Source organism: Polypterus senegalus, chromosome 13 (assembly GCF_016835505.1).
Source record: "Polypterus senegalus isolate Bchr_013 chromosome 13, ASM1683550v1, whole genome shotgun sequence".
In the NCBI taxonomy this organism is placed as follows: Eukaryota; Metazoa; Chordata; class Cladistia; order Polypteriformes; family Polypteridae; genus Polypterus; species Polypterus senegalus.
In genome coordinates, this window is record NC_053166.1 from 74,434,976 (window position 1) to 74,458,341 (window position 23,366).

Here is a 23,366-nt window from a genome sequence, read left to right on the forward strand (position 1 = left end):
TCTTGTATAAGATTGCACATTTTTACTTTGTGTCAACTTATTTTAACAACATTTGTGTAAATAAATAAAGAATTAACAAATATATAAACGTAGAAAACATAGAATAAGAGACAAGCATAAATAGACAGTGAGAAAGACAGAAAAGTGAAAAATGAAGCGTCAACTGTAGTCAGTGGTAAGCAAAGAGTAAAATTATTTTTTAAAAAAATCACAGGTGGAATGTGCCCTTAGCAAATGATGTTGTGCTTCATTGATATGTTTTGATCTTCCAACACGTTTCCTTCATTAAAAAGAAGACACATCTACTTGAAGAAATAATGTCCTTTTCTTCCATTCCCAGTTTCCTTTTGAAAACGATCGTCCCCTGCACAACTTCATAGCATGGTGTCTGCAGTACAACCTCCCCCAAGTGAAGATCGAAATGCCTGCAGTTGGGAAACTCCATGGAGGTGAACTACGGCTCCAGCAACTACCAGTACATGGAAAATTTGATGAGAATGAAACTGTCAAAACAAGACAACAACGAATATTAATGAAGTCAAACGCAAACAACTCATTAACAGAGGATGTTCAATGAGTAGCAAAACAAACCTGTGAAATAATAAACTGAAGTGTTACCAAAAATACCACTGCGGTCCTACAAACCATGACAAATACATTGTAAAATGTAAAGCAAGAATTTTAATGATATGGATCCACCTGTTGCTTCAGGGACACAAGCTTGCATCACTAGAATTACAACAGAGATCACTGTTCAAGCTGCAGTTGAGCGGTCTACCAGCTGCACAGGTCCTTGTTGTGGCTCTCTTAGCTGCACAACAGCTTACACCCCTGCACTTGCATCTACCCCTTCCCCAAGAATATCCAGGGCACTTCATTTTTCTCTGCTCACATATTCCCTCAAGGTGTTCCATCACCCAGCCACCACCCTCCTTAAGACAGATCACCAGGACCTGTGCACTGGTCACCAAAATCATAAACAGCAAACTGCATTTCTCAGCTAAGCAGAGCTTTCTTCTTCTTATCACTCGCTACTTGTAAATTCAGCAACCCAAGTTTAATCTCCACTACTGCTATGACAGGGTGGATGTGCGGCAGAGGAGGACTGGGGGCAATACCCCGAGTGAATTCTTCAGCACAGACACCTGGATATAAAGTAGGTTTATCAAGCACCTGCTAAAAAGAAAAGGATTCACTGAGTATAAGCCATCCCATTTTTCTTTTAATGTCATAAGGTTCTAGTAACCCTGCATGATTTGATATAAGTGAATCTTTTTGTACTAGACAGTAAATATCTGACTAAAAACTATAAGAGTCCTAATAAAGGAAAAAAAAACTTTCCACATTTCTTTAACAAAATGCCTTTTAAACCAAAAACTAATACAGGAATAAAAAGGAAAAAAAAAGCAAGTGCATGTAATTTACCCAAATATCACACTTCCCCGGAAAAAACCTCTCCGGAATACGTGCAGCATATAGGGCAACTCCGAGGATGTAGCATATTGCCATGAGAAACAACCAGCCCATTTGCCCAACTGTTGTGGCCTTGATAAAGCCCTCCGCTATCATAAAGTGCAGTGTGGGGACCAGGCCACTTAAGCCAAGGCCTAGGAACACTCCTGAAAAACAAGAAAAACCCATTTTAAGCAAGGCAATAAGAAGGAGAGAATCCGAGATAGAGTCTATAAATCAAAATGAAGCAAATGCTAATCAGAATAGTGGCTGAAGATCAGATTTTAAAATTAACAAAGCTCAATGACAGGAGGATTAAGGCAATCTTTGAAGTCGCCACAGTTAAGTGTAAAACATCAGCAGACATACACAGGTGTAAACTCCCATGATAGGCAAAGAATGGATTTGATGTCAAAAGGGTAAGCAAGTTAAAAACTTTAATGAAAGGACTGATCATTACCCGATTGGTATTATCAAATTATCTTACCTGCACGTACAGCTCTGTACTGAGGTGTAGCAAAACGATCCCACTGTGACACAACAATTGCAGTAATACCCAAGACACAAATTATTACTAAATAGATGAGTCGTGGCTGAGGGGAACAGTAAAAGGAGTAATACAGCCATGGCACAAAGCTGCCCATGATTAAGAGAGCAATGCCAGAATAGTCCAGTCTGAAAAGACACAAAACATGTTAAACTGTAGGAAAGCCTAACTATACATAACATTTAAAATACATTTCCACTTATTTCTTCCTATTTTCAGACAAAGCAGCTAGAATTAAACAGGAGGATTTTTTTAAATAAAGGCAAATATTTCAAAGGAGAGCAGTAAACCACTTGCTCTTAAGCAGTGCTTACTTTGAAAATGTCCGAGACACCTTCTCAGAGTGGCAGTAAACTGTATGGAAGAGCCATGAGAAGCAGAGACATAGCACCGCTCCCAGGAAGAACATGCCAAAGACAACTTTCTCTTGAACTGGAGCCACAAAGTTGATGTTGGGGCTGAACATGTAACCAATTCCCAGTATAAGGAAAAAGAAAAAACCTGCAATATGGATAAACTTGTAAGTTTGAATCAAGCAAAAACATATTGAACAAAGAAAAAAAAAATCTAGTTTGCTTCACCAATGAGATGTGTCCAAATGTTTCCGGTCTCTGTGTGCAGTCTGAAGATGCTTCTGAAGCAAGCACGGAATGAGGGCATGGGAGGACGGTGTCCATGAAGTAGGAAGTCATTGTCTTTAAGCCAATCAGGAAGCACATCATGAGGGATAACACGCCAACGTCCTTCCCAAACCTATTCAAGAAAACAAGATTGAGAATGAAAAAACTCCATAAACCTTCAATTTCATCCTATATAATAACAATAATGTAAATCTAGCATGATCCATGTGGTAGTATCAGTATCCTGCACCATGGAAATCCGTATAAAATGCTTATGTAATTTCATTTCATATTTGTAGAACAGAAGATCGGTAAGAGGAACCAGTGCTGAGGCTAATGAGGGAAACCGCATTAGAAGAGATGCATTTACATACCAGGTTTGACACCCAGCTTGAAGATAGTACAAAAAGAATTAAATATAGAAAAATGCTTTATAAATAAAACATATTTTATAATGGAATGTAATTATTTATAACAGATAATGCTGAACTTTTACTTAATCATGCCATAGTTTCAATAAGTGGATAGATGAATGACAGACAGATGTATGGATAGACAGAGAGAGTATATGACCCAAAGAGGGAATTTAGATTTTTACAAAAGCTCAAGAAATATACAAATATTATAACAAAAAACACTCCCTAAAATACACACTAGAATTATTAAAACAAAATAAAACATCTGACTTGTCTAAAGATAAAAGAGCAGTCACAATCCCAGTAAGGCACTGTAAGGGCATATTGCCATAGGTATGACAGTTCTGCAGAATATTTAGTCAGCTAAGAGTATACGTTAGTGTGTCAGAGAAAGGACGTGCAAAAATTGTTCAGAATGGCCATAAGTAGTTTCTTCATTCTCTTCTCTGCTACTACTTCCAGTAGGGTTGTGAGTGTATCCTGTAGCTGAGCTTGCCATCTTAACCAGGTTGTTGATTTGGTGAGCTTCTTTTGAAGTGATGTTACCAGCCCAGAAAATTGCACTGGTCATATCAGCATTGTAGACCATGTGATGATGTCACTATCCACAGTAAAGTCATTGGAATTAACCCAGAACAGGACTCCGGCTCAGAATTCTACGTAAATATGATTAAGCCTGACTTACACTTTTAGGTGACATGTAATGGTCTTCGTTACAGTGTTAAGCCAGAATGACTCTCAAGACCATATTCTGCTGCCATCTAGTGGATGAAATAACATCATGCTGCAAAAAATCATGAATATTTCAATGTACTCGGCCACTTTATGGTAACTTTATGGTATGTCATCAATATTCCTGAGTGGGGCAGAACCTTCAACCAAAAACACAAAGGCAAACAAAAAGCCATAGCCTGCTTTAGAACAAACAGAAACTGAATCATTGCTTGCACTGCACAATAATGATGATATGAATTGGTCACGGGCAGTTAAACTGACATTTATTGCCCATATATGACTAACCTCAGTCTAAATCTGTTTGTTGATCATGGTTATCTGGACAATTAACGATTTGACAATGACTGGTTGAGAAAGTAGTTGCTGAAAAAAAAACGCTATGCTAAGTAGTGTTGGAAAAGTCAAAGAAAACCATTTGCTTGTCGCAGTTTCTGGCAGTCTGTTGGTGCAGATGGCATGTAGGTATTTTTCAGTCTCCCAATACTGCATGGCATAGTGGATAAACCAATTTAGAGATGGTGCTAGTCCAAAAAAATAGCTGTTGCAAACGCCCATTTTTGGCAAAGTGAGAGTGGTTTTCCATTCATTATGAAATACCTGCATTTCATTAATAACAATACTAGGACATTGTGGTGGGCTGGCGCTCTGCCCAGGGTTTGTTTCCTGCCTTGTGCCCTGTGTTGGCTCGGATTGGCTCCAGCAGACCCCCCGTGACCCTGTGGTTAGGATATAGTGGGTTGGATAATGGATGGAATGACTATGATGAAGCCAGTCTCCCGGCACCAAAACTGTACAAAATGTGGGATGCGTCTCAGGCAATCATTAAAAATATACAGTAGATGTATGTTCCCAATTGTGACATTAAGTATTTAAAATCTCATAGAGTACAAGGGAAGGATGTCATGAATACAGTCCATAGCACCCAAATGGACACGATTCAAGTTCTAAATACTGTGCAAAGAAAGTTCCAGATTTACCAAGAACTCGATTCTTCACACTGATTGAGGGACGAAGCGAGATGTTAAGTACAGTCAATATGGCAATGCTACATCATCTGTGCTATTACAGAAGGACCCTTTGAGTGACCACATGTACTGTATAATGATGAACAGTTTCAATACCTCTCCAACTACTTGAGATTTTACTTGAAAGGAAATCTGATTAATACAGCACTGTATGACCAAACCACCGTGATATGCCTAGTGACTGCAAATCTGCAGTTTGGTGCAGTTGATGTGTGGCAAAAATGCAAAATGACTGCAATCAAGTGGAAGGACAAGAAAGACGTGTGCCTCCTAAGCACTGTGCACAACGCAGCAACTGTCAATGCTCATGTCATGTAAAATGTGGAAGCCACTAAGCCTTGTGCTGTGGTAGCCAGTAATAGCACAATGAGCGGTGTTGATTGTTCAGGTCAGGCACTGACATTCTACCCTGTCATGTGCAAGCACAGAAAAAAATATCACAAAAAAATCTTTCAACCTCTACTCGAAAACTGTCTATGGTGACTGTTTAAAACATTTCACACAAAACATATATAGTTAATCTGCATCAGCACAGCAGAGGACACAAGAAAAACCTTTCCTACTGTGCTTATGATAATATTTTGATATTTAGGTTTCTATTACACAACATTTTTTGTTGTTGAAAAAAAATTCAGCACTTTTGGCTTGTTTTTCTGAGGGTGCACATAATGCTAAGGAGGCAAAAGGAACACAGTCTTATAATAAAAAAAACAAGCCTGTTCTGCCCTTTTATATAATTCCTCTGTGTTACGAGATCAATCCAGTCTGTCATTGTTTATTAAAAGAATATAAAAGAAGCAAGAGAAACAGAAAAGCATTTCATCATAAGATTAGTGAATTTGGCCTAGGTAATTCTCCAAGCAATTAACATGTTTGCCCATAATTAGCACTGTAGGATCACCTACAAAATCTCAGGAAGGTACTGCTTAGTCTGTAAGCTTTTCACCCCAGGCACAAATGACAACATAATCTTGTAAAGAACGTAATGAAAGCCTCACCTGATGTTGTCATAAATAAAACTTCATTCTCTAAAACACACAAAACCAGAACATGAGAAATCAACCTTAAAATGACCAGACTGGGAAAAACAATTTTGTTGAAACGGCTTCACATCATAATTTACTGGTTAAACTAGTAGGATTTGTTAAACTATTGTAGCCATATCACCATACTTAAGTGATCTAAATTTAACAGCAATGAAATCCTTACTGATATTGCATAGAAATATGTATACATTTATATGTTGTTAACTGCTTATATTTATTTTTCCCAATACATGCAGTCATAAGGAGTATAATATGGAATGGTAAATTGGTTAGCACACCACAGCAGGCACTTGACTAAGATGAATAATTATGACATGTTCTTCTTCTTTGTCTTCTTTCGCATGCTCCTGTTAGGGGTCACCACAGCAGATCATATTCTTCCATATCTTCCTGTCTTCTTGCTCCATTACACCCCCCATCTTCATGATCTCTCTCACCACAACCTCAAACCTTCTTTTAGGCCTTCCTCTTTTCCTCTTGCCTGGTAGCTCTATCCTTAGCATCCTTCTCCCAAAATACCTAGCATCTCTCATTTGTCCAAACCAACACAATCTCGCCTCTCTGATTTTGTCTCCCAACCGTCCAACTTGAGCGGACCCTCTAATGTACTCATTTCTAATCTTGTCCATCCTCATCACACCCAATGCAAATCTTAACAACTTTAACTATGCCACCTCCAGCTCTGTCCCCTGTTTTTCAGTCAATGTCAGAGTCTCAAGAATCTCATTACTAACTTGTAGACCTTCCATTTCACTCTTGCTGGTACCAGTCTTTCACAATTCATTTCTAACACTCTTCTCCAGCCACTCCATCCTGCCTGCACTCTCTTCCACACTCCCCGTTACTCTGCACTATTGAATCAAAGTATTTAAAAACTCATCCACCTATGGCAACTCTACTCCCTGCATCCTCACCATTCCTCTGACCTCCCTGTCATTCACACACTTTTACTCCGTCTTGTTCTTACCGACTTTCATTCGTCTCCTCTCTAGAGCATATCTCCATTTCTCCAGGGTCTCCTCAACCTGCTCATTACTCTCGCTACAGATTACAATGTCATCTGCAAACATCACAGGCCAGGAGTACTCCTGTCTAATCTTGTCTGTCAATCTGTCCATCACCATTACAAATAAGAAAGGGCTCAGAGCTGATCCCTGATGTAATCCCACCTCTGCTTTGAATGCATCTGTCACTCCTACCGCAGACCTCCCCACTGTTACATTTCACTCATACATATCCTGCATCACTCTTATTTACTTCTCTGCCACTCCTGACTTCTTACACAGTACCACAACTCCTATATAGGTACCCTGTCCTATGCTTTCTGCAAGTCCACAAAGACACAACACAACTCCTTCTTGGCTTTCTCTTTATTTCTCCATCAATACCCTCAGAGCAAACATTGCATCTGTAGTGCTCCTTCTAGGCATGAAACCATACTGCTTCTCACTAATCATCACCTCACTTCTTAACCTAGCTTCCACTACTCTTTCCCATAACTTCATGGTGTGGCTCAATTTTATCCGTTTGTAGTTACTACAGTTTAGCATATCTCCCTTGTTCTTAAAAATTGGCACCAGGGGCCTCATGTATAACGCCGTGCGTAGAACTCGCACTATAACATGGCGTAAGCACAAAAGCCGAAATGTTCTTACGCACAGAAAAATCCAGATGCAGGAATCTGTGCGTACTCCAACTTCCACGTTCTTCCGCTACATAAATCCCGATCAGCGTGAAAACTAACGCTCGTTCACGCGCATTATGTAACACCCCAACTTCTCCCAGAATTACGCCTCTTTGAATATGCAAATCAATATAAATCACCCTTAAGCTCAGCCTTCTGTGAAAAGACAATGGGAAAAGCACGGGGGAAAATATAAGAATTTCAGCGAATACCAAGTGGAGGCAAAGGAAAAACATACTATTTGTTCAAATAAACCGTGGTATAATCAACAAAAGGAAGTTGATCGAGTGACATAGCGTGTTGGAGAAACTTGAAAGCTCACGTTCACAAAATCGCACAGTGCCGGAAATAAAAAAGAAGTCACATATCAAAGTCGCCGTGAGAAGCCGAGTTGTAAGCCCACTGTCTTAGTGTCATGTGAAAGCTTATTAGGGTACAGAGAAAAAAGGCACACGGTGGGGAAAAAGCACGAAATGTCAACTTTAATCTCGACATTTCCACTTTAATCACGTAGTTTATTTTCTCATTAAAGTAGAACATCATAAACTTCATCTTAAAATCGTTTAATTAACCAGTTTCTCAAATCACATCGTAATTAAAGTAGCACGTTAAATGCTTTGTTTTGTATTTGATCTTCTATGTGCTCTGTGTGTGAATCACTACTTGCTTTTAAACCGCTCTCTTCCTCCAACTGGACACAGAGTCCATTACATTCATGATATTACAGCTCTCTGAATAACTAAAATACTGAGATGTATACGTGATGTCATTTTCATGATGATAGGAGTTAAAGCACGTTATTAAACATGAAATAATTTATTGCAGCAGTACTCAGGGGCGGCTCTAGGCTTGTGGTGGCACTGGGCAGAGGAAGAATCGGTGGCTCCTTCGCCCGCCCGTCAGTAAGGTAGCTTATGCATGGTGGAAGGCCACGTCCGTTGCAGACACTGCATAGCCGCCTTGTGCTCATGACACAAGCATTTAACTTTTGCCGAAATTTGTCGCTGCGTTTTTAGCTGTGTTGTTATTTTCTCTTTCTGTTTTATATTCAATATATATTGGCGTAGCCGTCACTGCAGTCAGTGCTTTTCTTTCCCCAAGTAACCGATCGCCATACAATCAGCTCTGTAATAGAAGTTAAGCCATCTGTAAGCTTAGCGCCGATTCTTCAAAACGTTTAAAGAACATTGAAATATCTTCGTAGTACATGTTTAATTATTCTATCCTTAACGACACTCCCAGTGAAGAATATAGATTATTTAAATGAAGTTAAAGTTTTATCTGTATAATTTAACAAACATATTTTGCTGCATTTCACCTTAAAAATGATATCGTCATCATATGTAAATACGCGCTTTATAAAGTGGCTCAGGTTGTGCGATATTATAACTGTAGTGCAAATTTACAGTGGGGTGATTGTACTTATAAGTACAAACAGTTCTACAAGGTGCAATTAATTGAATGCATTTACAGTTCTTGGGATGAAACTGTTTCTGAACCGCGAGGTCCGTACAGGAAAGACTTTAAAACGTTTTGCAGTGGCTGAGACAGCGTGTCCTTAAAGCTGTATCCATTCAGCATTCATTATGTTTGGCTAACAGACTCACAGCCAACAAAAAGGCAGGAGAAAGAGCACATCTTAACCATATCACATTTTATTTGGTCACTGCCATGTTACAATAGATGCATTATTGAATGACTGATTTTATTATCTATTTACAGAGTTAGCTCTAGAAATACAGAGCATCTACTAGAAAATAAAGCACTAAAGTCTGCGTGTGTCTGGTCCCACTGAGCAATCTGATTCGTCAGTTTGGCATTGATAACGCAATCGAATGAGGAACCGTGAGACATACAAGGAAGTATAGGAAAGATTTGCCTTCAAACAGTTCCTCAGTATATAACAGTAGACGGGAGGCGATCTAGGAGCCTTGAAATGACAAATTCTTACAAGCAGGCTTTTTACATGAATGCACACAGAGAGAGACTGTTGGAGAGGTTTAGATGCATCGGGATAATCGAGGAAAAGAGAGGAAGGTACATGTGGACAAGAGATAGGAAATATTTTTAAATGTATTCTATTAACTGGGCAATGTAGTTAGTTTCTAATAGATTTCTTTTTGCTTTTTTTTTTATCAGTATCATAAAGTTAAACAACACCGAGTTGATGGCAAAACAATGATCTTGTCATAATTCGGGTGTTATGACGAGGTGGCACGGTGGCGCAGTGGGTAGTGCTGCTGCCTCGCAGTTAGGAGACCTGGGTTCGCTTCCTGGGTTCTCCCTGTGTGGAGTTTGCATGTTCTCCCCGTGTCTGCGTGGGTTCCCCTGTGGTGGGCTGGCACCCTGCCCAGGGTTTGTTCCTGCCTTGCGCCCTGTGTTAGCTGGGATTGACTCAAGCGGACTACCATGACCCTGTAGTTAAGATATAGCTGGTTGGATAATGGATGGATGGATGGTGTTATGACAGTTAAAGTTTTAGTTAAAAAAATTGTCTTTTTTACCTCAACTTTTAAAGGGCCAGAATTATTAATACACTTGGAAAAGGTATATTATAAAATATTAGCTGGAAACCAGAACATACTCTACTCTATCAGCTAAATACAGATGAGCAAAAGTAAAAATCACTTTTAAAATATGATAATTGGACTGAGAATATTTCAGAATTAAATTCAAACAAGCACATGTGCAGAATCTAGCAACTGCAGTCTCATGACTAACAGAAAACAGGATAAAATGATTAACACTGGAGATTGTGAAATCTGAAATACAGGACAGTAAAGATGTGTGTGAAAGTTGATATCTTGTCATCTCACTACTAAGACAAAGTAAAACACAAGCAGGCATCCTCATTTAAAAAAATTCCATGATATGAAAATTAATAAAGAAAACATATTATTATATAGTGAAATTTACACTAAATCGCTTTCTGTTCCCCCTGTATGACTGAATAGAATAAAGCTGTTTTGGTAAAATAAATAAACTGTCAAATGGTAATTAACACTTTTTGTTTCATTAAAAATGCTGAAAAGAAAAATGAATTTGGATTATTTCTAAATGGCACACTAGTGCAGTGGTTACCCTGCTACCACACACCTCTAAAAGCCAGGGTTTGAATCTTGGCTCAAGCACTGCCAGTGTGGGGCTTCACTTTTTTTTCCTGGGTACTCCAGATTTCCCCCTACTTTTCAAAGACATGCACATTGCTCCTGTGTGTTCCTAGAAATGGACTGGTTACATATCCAGCGCTGGTTTCTGCCTTGTGACTACGGTTGACTAGATAGGTGTTACCTTGTGTGACCTTGAACCTAACATGCTCATCTATGGGATGTAAATCAGAATACAAGGAGAAAAACTCAAAACAGAGAATGGGAGAATTTGCAGACCCCACACAAACAGGGTCCGAGCCTGGATTCAAACCCTGCACTCTGGAGCTGTGAGAGAGCAAGACTAAAATCTGAGCCATGGAGTCTGAGGTATTACTTGCAAAGATTAAAATTATGTGGTAAGTGCTAAAAACAGTTATTCAGAATTCACTTCTGAAACTTAACTTTACCATTAAAGTTGACTTCCCTACTGCCGTGAGAATTTTAGATTAATTCAATTCTTGTCTGCAGTCACCTTTCCAGAAGTGTTCACTGATCCATTTATATAACTGACCAAACTTTTCTCTCCAGGAGTTAAAGCAAGAAGTATTTCTCACATGCTGTAGTCCTCTTTTATGCATGTCTTTAGAATATCCCCATGTACCACTCCAAGACACCTTTGTGCTCCACTCTTCTCTAATTGAATAGCTTCCTCTCTTCCTCCTTCCCATCAACTGCCTAGACACTGAGCTTCATATTGTTACACATTACATGGCAGAAATGGTTCCCCAAGTCAGAACTGGAGGATCACTTTCGCCTTTACAAACTGATACAATGTGAGAGATGAAGACACAAAGCTATACGCTGAACAAACAACATAGGTGGTCTGCTTAACTCTTGTACTACAGACAAGAACTTACTGCTGTCCGGACTAGGATCATTTTTGAATTGCAAAAAGGGATAATGCAGTCATTGTCTTTTGTTCAAAACTAACCATCAAATTATTACTTTAGAAAGAAAAAAGTTCTCTCTCATCCTATTTACATTTTTAAGTAAGTGTAATGTTGTTTCGGCCACTCTCTTCATAAGTTTTATCGACTCTTTGCAAATTTCTATTCACTACCTCATCATATGCTCTCCAGTATCCTCATCTGACGTCTTTGCCCTTCTTGGAAACTTTTACTCTCTGCATCCATTACTCTGGCCATATTCTACTGATGTGGCTGCTTTCCTTCTATTTACACGTAACCTGTATCTTCAGTGTAACTTAGTCACTACTGCCCTCAAATTCAAAAGATTTTTCTTTGAAATAAAGCAGGCAGCTACTTATCAATGTGTCTGAAAATTAAAACCTCTGAGTACATTACTTTCTGTTAGCTTATTACAATCTCTTGCTGCCAGTGTTTGAAAATTCTAGTCTCACCACTGTACCCAAAACAGATTTCATTCATATTGTGATGACCATTCAAATCTAGAATCTGATCCTCTTCTTTGCTCTAATCCAAATTCCTTCCCAGCAAATGAATTTTAACTTATTGCTGCACAAAATTCCAAACAACTATACTAGACTGAATGGCCCCTGCTACATCAAGATCTGTGTCTCTAAAGTCCCTTTCTTCTAGAGTTCACCCACCGCCTTTACTTGATCCAGATGACAGCAGAAGAAGAGACCGTGTTTCACTCTTTTCAGTAAAGAACAAGAAGATGCCTTTACAGTGGAAATGTGTTAATCATAACCAAATGACTTAATATTGGAGAAGATTTGCCTGGTCCGATGAAACTATATTTCCCCTGCAACGTGCAAATGGTAAGGTCAAAACTTGGGATAAAAACTAATTTATCCTTGAATGCATTCTGCCAGTCGGCTGGTTGTAGTGTAATGGCGTGTAGAATGTTTTCTTGGCATGCATTAGACTTCTAAATAGCAATAGAGTGCAAGTACAACATACTACCCTAGGCAATATGCATCACTTTATGGTTACAGTCTACCCTTCTTCAAATGGATACTTTCAGCATGATCATGTGGGTTGTCATGTAGCACACATCATCTCACATTGGATTCATAAACATAACAGGAATTTCAGTACTCAAATTTCAATCCAACAGACCAACTTTGGGATGAAGTGGAGTACAAATTAAATGTGTAACTAAACTATCTGCAGGAACTATGCAATGCTGTTGAGACAGCATGGAAAAACCCTTAAGGAATGTTTCAGGCGCGTTTGTATAATCCATGCCTTGAAGAACTTAGGCATTAGAAAGGTGGACTTAAGATAACTGCTTGTCTTAATTAACTTACTAATGAAATATCTGCCAAGTTTCTCTTTTCAAATACTAACAAAGCAACTTTTTTGTGAAGTCTCCAGCTCAACTTTAAAATCTGGATTCTGCTTCACTGCCTTTATCTATCTTTATCGGAAACTAAACTTTATCATATTTATTTTCAATTATTAAACACAGTCAAAGGTTCATTCTATCACCTATGAAACACCATAAGGTTCAGACTCCATCCTTTAGCCTCAGAGGCAGATGGATATTGTCTAATCAAGTATTAGAACCTAACCTTAAACACAAACTCCTCCATCTTTTCCATGGCATGATGAGCTTGCAGCGGCAATGTAAGAACACGAACAGGATCCACATCCGCCTCTTCTTCCTCCTCATCTTCTTCATTTCTCTTGGTTGCTACATATTGACTTGCCACAGCCTCCCCATCTAGTTGGGGCACATTCAGCTTGTTGTCACCTTTCTGAAAGACAAGAAATATGGAAAATGTAACACTTTTTCAATTATTAAAAGAACTTTTTATGTTTTTTTGGAGGGTGTGAATACAAGTGTCCTACTTTGTTTAAATAAAGTGTACATTTTTACTATTAACAACAAATGATCTACTGTGTGAAAATGGCATAGCTGACAAAATATCCATAGGCCAGAATATATATAAAATCCTAAGCCTAAAAGTGCAATGATTTTTTGCAAAGATTTTATGACACGCTTTAAAATTGGGCTTATTTTAAAACCTACATATATACTCAGCAAAAAAAGAAACGTCCTCTGACTTTCAACTGTTTTTACTTTCAGTAAACTTAATGTGTAAATATTTGTATGAACACTAAAAGAGTCAACACCATAAGACATAAACTAAAAATGTTTCACAATGTGTCCCTGAATGAAGGGAGGCTCAAAATCAAAAGTACCAGTCAGTATCTGGTGTGGCCACCAGCTGCTTGAAGTACTGCAGTGCATCTCCTCCTCATGGACTGGACCAGATTTGTCAGTTCTTGCTGTGAGATGTTACCCCACTCTTCCACCAAGGCATCTGCAAGTTCCTGGACATTTCTGGGGGGAATGGCCCTAGCCCTCACCCTGTGACCCAACAGGTCCCAGACGTGCTCAATGGGATTGAGATCCGGGCTCTTCCACTGCGAGGATGATCAGCTGTCCTTCCTGTCTCCCTGTAGCGCTGTCTTAGGCCTCTCACAGTGCGGACATGGCAATTTATTGCCCTAGCCACATCAGCAGTCCTCATGCCTCCCTGCAGCATGCCTAATGCACGTTCACGCAGATGAGCAGGGACCCTGGGCATCTTTCTTTGGGTGTTTTTCACAGTCGGTAGACAAGTCTCTTTAGTGTCCTGCGTTTTTAGAACTGTGACCTTAAATGCCTACTTTCTGTAAGCTGTTAAGGTCTTAACGACCATTCCACAGGTGCATGTTAATTAATTGATTATGGTTAATTGAAAATGCATGGAAAACGTTGTTTAAACCCTTTACAATGAAGATCTGTAAAAGTTATTTGGATTTTTAAAACATTATTGTTGAAATACACAGTCCTGAAAAAGGGATGTTTCTTTTTTTGTTGAGTATATATATGTTTGGTATCATTCTTTTCAAAATTTATCGAACTTTAATGTGATGTTGTTTGATTTTCAGATTCTTATTCTGTTTTTAAATTATAAACTAAAAAATATCAAGAACTCGCGTCCCATGAGACGAGACTTTGTGCCAAGAAATGTAACCACACTTGGGGCCGGAAATAGAAGACAAAGAGTAGGGCAGCTGCTGTACAGGCTACAGGCTTTTAAATGTTCGAAGTGCCACACAAGATGCAGATCACATGGCATGGCAGCTGCAGCAAGCCAGCAGCTAATCGAGCAAAGAGGAGGTTTAAAAAAAAAAAAAAAAAAACCCTGCATTTGTTTCCCATTGTATCTCCGTTTAAGAGGCGATTTCGGAGGAGGGACTGCGTCTCCTTGGGGTGCTTCAGCCCCCTCTTCAGAAAATGAGTGGCAGAGACGCAAAGTGGATGGCACGTAATGCAGGCAGGGGGGGTTGCTGAGCGAAGAGAGCAGGGGGCGAACCCCCCAGTTAATGTATAAACAGAGTGTTGACTTACCTCCATGCATATTTTGTATTCTTCAAAATTAATGTATCTATACAGAAGAATTAAATGTTGGCACAACTACAAAATACCAATATAAAAACTAACAATAGCGATATGTGGGACCACATATCCATTTTTACCCCAAAACATTTTCTGTTACAATTTAAAATAAATACAAAGAATATTAAGCAATGTCACTTTTTTCATTCCAACACCACCTGTAAAGCACTATGATATGTAGGGAATATAGTTCAACTCTATGTACCTCAAACAAACCAAGCTGCAATGCTGTAAATTACTAGTGTAATTTTTTATCACTATTTTTAAAGAAAATTACAGTAGCAAGCCGACCACCTTTGTTAGGTTATAGCAACCCATCTGTTCTTCTCCACTGTAACATGTTAAGACGATTCCAGTATGAAATGCTTCTGGTGACTCACAGATAAGTTACACAACTACTGAAGATTACATTTTAATTTTGCCCAATACTAAAGATGAGAAGTGTTTGTTTTATATTACTATTTATGCTGTTTGTACATTTAAAAATGACAAGATATTTCACTGTGTAATAGTATTTCAGCATTTCAGATTAATTGTATTTACATTTATTAAATCAAATTAGGTGGACACAGTCAAAATCATGACTAACCTACAAGTTATTAACCAGGATTCAGTGTCAGGATTGAATTGTCTGTGTATGAAAGTGCCTTAATTTTTCTTTGCTGCATAAAGTAGTGATAAATAAACTTTATATACATGTAAATGGGCAATCCATCCAGGATGACACATTTTACAATATATTCACACATCTGAGGAGCACAACATTGAAGTTGTTACACAGCTTAACTATGATTAGAATTAATTACACTAAAATTTGTATATATGCAGATTTTCCCCATACAGTAAATTTTATTATAATCTAAAGTGACATAAAAAAACATGCATGGATTATTCTGCTTGTGTTAATCAGAATGTCACACTAAAATAACTAATTTTAAGTGTTAGTGCTTTGCAATAAAAGTATCAGAGGACAAAACTTCACAGTGGGGGATGTTATTCAAGAAAACAATAGAGTTTGTCAAGGATTTGAATACTTTTGCATTTATTTCATCTAGACACCAACATTCTTATCTTGTAATCATATTTATATTCTTACCTATGCAGTTCTATAATCCGAGTCAAATAACTTCAAATATTAGTTTTATCAAAAACACTTACTGGTAGAATATTTACTTCTTAAGCTACATCTGTGGAAATAGTTAGGAATTAAAACAGTTGCCTGGTCAACAAAAAGATATTCAAAAAAAGTCTGTCAAGTTAGAAGCAGACCTGGACAACTTTTCAGTCAGTTGCAGGGTGCGCGCACACACACACACCCACAGAGGACTATGTTTTCAGTTTTACCTGGTAAAATCAAACTACACTTTAATTGGTAATATGACTTACAGAATTACAATCACCTTTAGAGAATGGTGACCAGACTTGTTTATAAGCTCCATAAATGTAAAGAAGAAAAGCAATTGGGTAATATTTTCTGAATATTTTGCTTTAACTGGTATGGATTAACACTACATGGCATTGTTGCAGAGATCATACTTTCAATGCATATACAGTTGTGCTTGAAAGTTTGTGAACCCTTTAGAATTTTCTAGATTTCTGCATAAATATGACCTAAAACATCATCAGACTTTCACTCAAGTCCTAAAAGTAGATAAAGAGAAACCAATTAAACAAATGAGACAAAAATATTATACTTGTTCATTTATTTATTTATTTATTAAGGAAAATGATCGAATATTACATACAGTGGTGTGAAAAACAATTTGCCCCCTTCCAGATTTCTTATTCTTTTGCATGTTTGTCACACAAAATGTTTCTGATCATCAAACACATTTAACCATTAGTCAAATATAACACAAGTAAACACAAAATGCAGTTTTTAAATGATGGTTTTTATTATTTAGGGAGGAAAAAAATCCAAACCTACATGGCCCTGTGTGAAAAAGTAATTGCCCACTGAACCTAATAACTGGTTGGGCCACCCTTAGCAGCAATAACTGCAATCAAGCGTATGCGATAACTTGCAATGAGTCTTTTACAGCGCTCTGGAGGAATTTTGGCCCACTCATCTTTGCAGAATTGTTGGAATTCAGCTTTATTTGAGGGTTTTCTAGCATGAACCGCCTTTTTAAGATCATGCCATAGCATCTCAATTGGATTCAGGTCAGGTCTTTGACTAGGCCACTCCAAAGTCTTCATTTTGTTTTTCTTCAGCCATTCAGAGGTGGATTTGCTGGTGTGTTTTGGGTCATTGTCCTGTTGCAGCACCCAAGATCGCTTCAGCTTGAGTTGACGAACAGATGGCCGGACATTCTCCTTCAGGATTTTTGGTAGACAGTAGAATTCATGGTTCCATCTATCACAGCAAGCCTTCCAGGTCCTGAAGCAGCAAAACAACCCCAGACCATCACACTACCACCACCATATTTTACTGTTGGTATGATGTTCTTTTTCTGAAATGCTGTGTTCCTTTTACGCCAGATGTAAACGGGACATTTGCCTTCCAAAAATTTCAACTTTTGTCTCATCAGTCCACAAGGTATTTTCCCAAAAGTCTTGGCAATCATTGAGATGTTTCTTAGCAAAACTGAGACAAGCCCTAATGTTCTTTTGCTTAACAGTGGTTTGCGTCTTGGAAATCTGCCATGCAGGCCGTTTTTGCCCAGTCTCTTTCTTATGGTGGAGCCGTGAACACTGACCTTAATTGAGGCAAGTGAGGCCTGCAGTTCTTTAGACGTTGTCCTGAGGTCTTTTGTGACCTCTCGGATGAGTCATCTCTGCGCTCTTGGGGTAATTTTGGTCGGCCGGCCACTCCTGGGAAGGTTCACCACTGTTCCATGTTTTTGCCATTTGTGGATAATGGCTCTCACTGTGGTTCGCTGGACTCCCAAAGCTTTAGAAATGGCTTTATAACCTTTACCAGACTGATAGATCTCAATTACTTCTGTTCTCATTTGTTCCTGAATTTCTTTGGATCTTGGCATGATGTCTAGCTTTTGAGGTGCTTTTGGTCTACTTCTGTGTCAGGCAGCTCCTATTTCAGTGATTTCTTGATTGAAACAGGTGTGGCAGTAATCAGGCCTGGGGGTGGCTACGGAAATTGAACTCAGGTGTGATACACCACAGTTAGGTTATTTTTAACAAGGGGCAATTACTTTTTCACACAGGGCCATGTAGGTTTGGATTTTTTCTCCCTAAATAATAAAAACCATCATTTAAAAACTGCATTTTGTGTTTACTTGTGTTATATTTGACTAATGGTTAAATGCGTTTGATGATCAGAAACATTTTGTGTGACAAACATGCAAAAGAATAAGAAATCAGGAAGGGGGCAAATAGTTTTTCACACCACTGTATTTTTGAGTGGCAAAAGTATGTGAACCTTTGCTTTCAGTATCTGATGTGACCCCCCTTGCAGCAATAACTGCAACTAAACGTTTCCGGTAACCTTTGATCATTCCTGCACACCGGCTTGGAGGAATTTTAGCGCATTTCTCCGTACAAAACATCTTCAGCTCTGGGATGTTGGTGGGTTTCCTCACATTAACTGCTCGCTTCAGGTCCTTCCACAACATTTCGATTGGATTAAGGTCAGGACTTTGACTTGGCCATTCCTAAACATTAACATTATTAACTTTCTTTGGTAGAATGACTTGTGTGCTTAGGGTCGTGGTCTTGCTGCATGACCCACCTTCTCTTGAGATTCAGTTCATGGACAGATGTCCTGACATTTGCCTTTAGAATTATCTGATATAATTCAGAATCCATTGCTCCATCAATGAAGGCAAGATGTCCTGGCCCAAATGCAGCAAAACAGGCCCAAAACATGATAATATCACAGATGGGATAAGGTTCTTATGCTGGAATGCAGCGTTTTCCTTTCTCCAAACATAACACTTTTCATTTAAACCAAAAAGTTCCAATTTGGCCTCATCCGTCCACAAAACATTCTTCCAATAGCCTTCTGGTTTGTCCACATGATCTTTAGCAAACTGCAGACGAGCAGCAATGTTTTTTTTAGAGAGCAGTGGCTTTCTCCTTGCAACCCTGCCATGCACACCATTGTTGTTCGGTGTTCTCCTGATGGTGGACTCATGAACATGAACATTAGCCAATGTGAGAGAGGCCTTCAGTTGCTTAGAAGTTACCATGGGGTACTTTGTGACCTCGCCGACTATTACACGCCTTGCTCTTGGAGTGATCTTCGTTGGTCAACCACTCCTGGGGAGGGTAACAATGGTCTTGAATTTCCTCCATTTGTACACAATCTGTCTGACTGTGGATTGGTGGAGTCCAAACTCTTTAGAGATGGTTTTGTAACCTTTTCCAGCCTGATGAGCATCAACAACTCTTTTTCGGAGGTCCTCAGAAATCACCTTTGTTCGTGCTGGGATACGCTTCCACAAACGTGTTGTGAAGAGCAGACTTTGATAGATCCATGTTCTTTAAATAACACAGGGTGCTCACTCACACCTGATTGTCATCCCATTGGATTGAAAACCGCTGACTCTTAATATCACCTTCAAACTAACTGCTAATCCTAGACGCTCACATACTTTTGCCACTCACAAATATGGCCGCTTTTTAAATGATTTTTAAGCACAGAGGAAAAAATAAACATTTGAAAAATCCGTAATTTAATAAACCACCAAGAAAAGTAACATTGCAACAATGCACGCTACGAACCAACATACAATTGTCCGTGACTGAAAACCGGAGGAGCGCCGTCGTGCTTTCTCCTTCCAAAGCGAAGGATGGGGTTGAACGGCACTCGTTCAGTACGCACTACCCCCCTACCTGAGTCGCTTTCGTCTGTGTACAGTTCACACGCACCTGTGAGTCACGTTTACTGTTAATTTTCCAAACACTACCTCAGTCGGTTTCCACGTTGATTTTTAATTGTTCTTTGCGGTTCTGGCTGCTTTTTTCTTTATATATAATCCACCAAGTCACCCGACCATGGGGGACTTTACAAAGGGCAGGGACGTAATCAGTGCGAGCATATGACCCGCACGTACTGGAAATTTCTAATTCGTGGGGAACAATTGGAAGCCACGGTCTCCATCACGAATGGGGTTCAACGGCTTACCCACGCCTCCCTGCGCCGGGTAGACACACGTTGATCCATTCAGTGCAGCGCGCGTGCAGTACCGGACATACAAGTGCATCACAGACCTGTTAATGCTCAATCTCACGTGGCTGAAAGCCACTTGTCCCTCTAAGAATTTGGACGCCGACCGCTGTTGGGTCGTGTAACTATTTAGCAGGCGGGAGTCTCGTTCGTTTTCGGAAATAACCAGCCAAATCGCTCCACCAACTAAGAACTGCCATGCACCACCACCCACAGAATCGAGAAAGAGCTATCAAGCTGTCAATCCTGTCCGTGTCCGGTTTCCTGTGTTGAGTCAAATGAAGCCAAAGGCTCCACACCTGGTGGTGCCCTTCCGTCAATTCCTTTAAGTTTCAGCTTTGTAACCATACTCCCCCCTGAACCCAAAGACTTTGGTTACCCGGTTGGCTGCCTGATCGCCTGTTGCGGAGCCTGCATTGGTGAAGCAGGTGAGACGGTAATGAAACAGAGGCACAGGGCTTATTGGTTTTTAAAGACTGCTTCCTTCATTGGGTTTTAACCAATGCACGGAACGAACCAACACACAATCGTCCGTGCGGTGCTCAGGGTGGAATGGGAGGAGAGGAGAAGGACATCCACTCCGCTCCCTCCGTCATGCTAGTCTGCTGATTTCTCGTTCAGTATACACTGCCTGCTCATGTGCCCACCTCCAACTCGTCACTCGAGTCGTTTTCGTCTTTGTACAGTCCAGATGCACCTGTGACTCACGTAGACTTTTTATTGCTCTGTGCGGTTTTGGCTGCCTTTCTATATATAATCCACCAAGACACCCGACCATGGTGGGAGGGGGGTATGTACAAAGTGCAGGAGTATCTAAGATGACGTAAGTTTGTCGTGGATGCGAATTGCTGTATGTAGCGTGTAAAACAGTTTGCTATACGCGGTCGTGTGTCATAACTGAAAACTCGTTTTTTAAAGACTGCTCACTTCATTGTGTTTTAACCTCAGTTGTAAAGGAACGTTTTAAGGATCCCATGGGATACCCCTCGCAAACAGTTTTACACGCCGCATATGGCGATTCACCTCCGCGAGAAACATGCCTCTATTAACTGTCAACATGGGTCGGACCTGCATGTGACCTCTACGACAGACGAATATAAATGACACCGGTTTTTCTGTGTCGTCGCGTCTGAGTTGGTGGGTGTGGCTCTGTGAATTGTCGTCATATCCAATGGTCTTGGAGTTGGTGGGCGTGGCTCCTTCCTGCGTGCGCCATAGGTGTCTCACTTGTCGGTGGCTTAGTGAATCCACACCCCTTCCGGTGTGCTTTCCATGGTTGTCTTGTCTTGGTGAATTATATATATATATATATATATATATATATATATATATATAGATTCGATCACTTTCCTCAATAAATAAATGACCAGGTATAATATTTTTGTCTCATTTGTTTAACTAGTTTCTCTTTATCTACTTTTAGGACTTGAGTGAAAATCTGATGATATTTTAGGTCATATTTATGCAGAAATATAGAAAATTCTAAAGGGATCACAAACTTTCAAGCACAACTGTATCATCCCTGAATTTAAATAATGATCTTCAATTGCCCTTACCTCACATGTATTTAATGACACTACTGGTCAGGAGATTAGGCTTCATTAAAGTCTTAAAATGAAAAACCTTCTTTTTCATTCCCAGTGTGCCATATTTTTTTTCTGAATTTAGAAAAGACAAGTGTCATCTGCCAAACAGGCATCATATTTTGGATACCTGCCAAACCCCAAAGCCCTGACACACTTTTACAGCAAATACACAACATCTGGAAAACTAGGTTTTAATGCATTTACTTCAACATGTTATTTTTCACTTACCTGGTTTAACAGGGAACCTGAATGATCTGTTGCCGTCTGTTCCATTTCTGCTGTAACACTTTCATCAGCTTGGTCACAAAGGGAGGAGGAGGAATCCATGGCATCAAGCAGAATGCTGAGCCCAGGACAGAACTCCTCGCAAGCCACTGCAGAAATCCGATGGCTGCCCCGGTCTTTAATTTCACCTTGCCATCTAAAAAAGAATGTTACAAAAATAACATAACTTAATGAATTCAAACAAATATCTTGAAACACAGGTTAGAATTATATTAATTTATTTATAAACAAATTTTTGGAGGAAAATATAATTTTAGGAACTGAAACCACAAGGAATTAAAGGCAGACTGATGTTGCCATTTGTTTATTTATTATGTATGTGGTGCAATTTACTAGTGTATCAATGTGACTACAAAGAGAAAATACCAGATGCAGAATTTCCAAGACTGGATGAGAATTATTCTGATAACATAAAGAAACAGATTATAAAGGGATAGTGAATGTGTTGCTTAAAAACAAATCAAGAACCACTACGGCCACTGAGGAGTTTGGCTATCTTCAAAGCAGTGGCTGAAGGGAAGCTCAGGTATGGTATGTCAAAGAAGTAGGACAGTCCCGAGGTGAAAATGAAGAAGCTGGACGTTTAAAGGAATAAAAAAAAAAATCGGGGCATGAAGGAGAATAACAATGATCTAGGGCAACAGTACTGCCACCAGAATACATGTGCACCACGTAGCAGAGTGACCAGGCTGGTCCAGTCTCTGACATCGTAGCGTTGCTTGAATCTATTAATGTTCATTGACAGGGCCTGGAAACTCCACTATACAAAGAACAAGTGCGAGGAAGACAGACAAATTATTGATGTGCCTGCCGTAAGTGGAGCAGGTGTTTAGGGGAGGGGACAGGTCTACTCCGGGACTACCTCCAATGAAACGGTGGAATCGCATCAGCGCTTGTGACAGGACAACATCATCACGGCAGCAAACTATTTTGCAAGCAGTTTCTTAATTATCGACGGGTGTGCGAGTCTATAACAACCCTCTAGCAATGGCGTGCATTATTAACTTATTACTAGCGTCCCTTGTAACACGATATCTCCTGCCACTCAATTAATCAACACACACTATTTTAGTTATTAAGTAATGACAGTCGATTAAAACAAGAACATTTCAAAAAGGGCACGAGAAATGAGAATGAGTTACAGTAACATTTATGAAGGAGAAACCCCAAAAATTGACAAACCTTTTTTCCTTGCCGTTGTAAAACACCGGCTCGGTTAAGCTTGGCTTGGCTCGACCCGACTCGGTTCAATTACGGTGCGCCTCCATTTCCACCGTAAACAACATCGCTGAGACTTCCGGGTGCTTTAA

At 39.5% G+C, this 23,366-nt stretch overlaps 1 protein-coding gene across 1 annotated transcript; it reads right to left on the reverse strand.

Moving 5' to 3' along the window:
* On the reverse strand, positions 1–23,366 carry LOC120542740 (adiponectin receptor protein 1-like). The gene is made up of 8 exons (XM_039775379.1): positions 23,239–23,366; positions 22,000–22,192; positions 13,175–13,360; positions 2,581–2,752; positions 2,314–2,500; positions 1,940–2,127; positions 1,426–1,619; positions 1–503 (listed from the first exon to the last, which is right to left on the reverse strand). The coding sequence occupies exons 2-8, from the start codon at positions 22,096–22,098 to the stop codon at positions 375–377; spliced, it is 1,155 nt and encodes a 384-aa protein (XP_039631313.1). The 5' UTR covers positions 22,099–22,192; positions 23,239–23,366; the 3' UTR covers positions 1–374.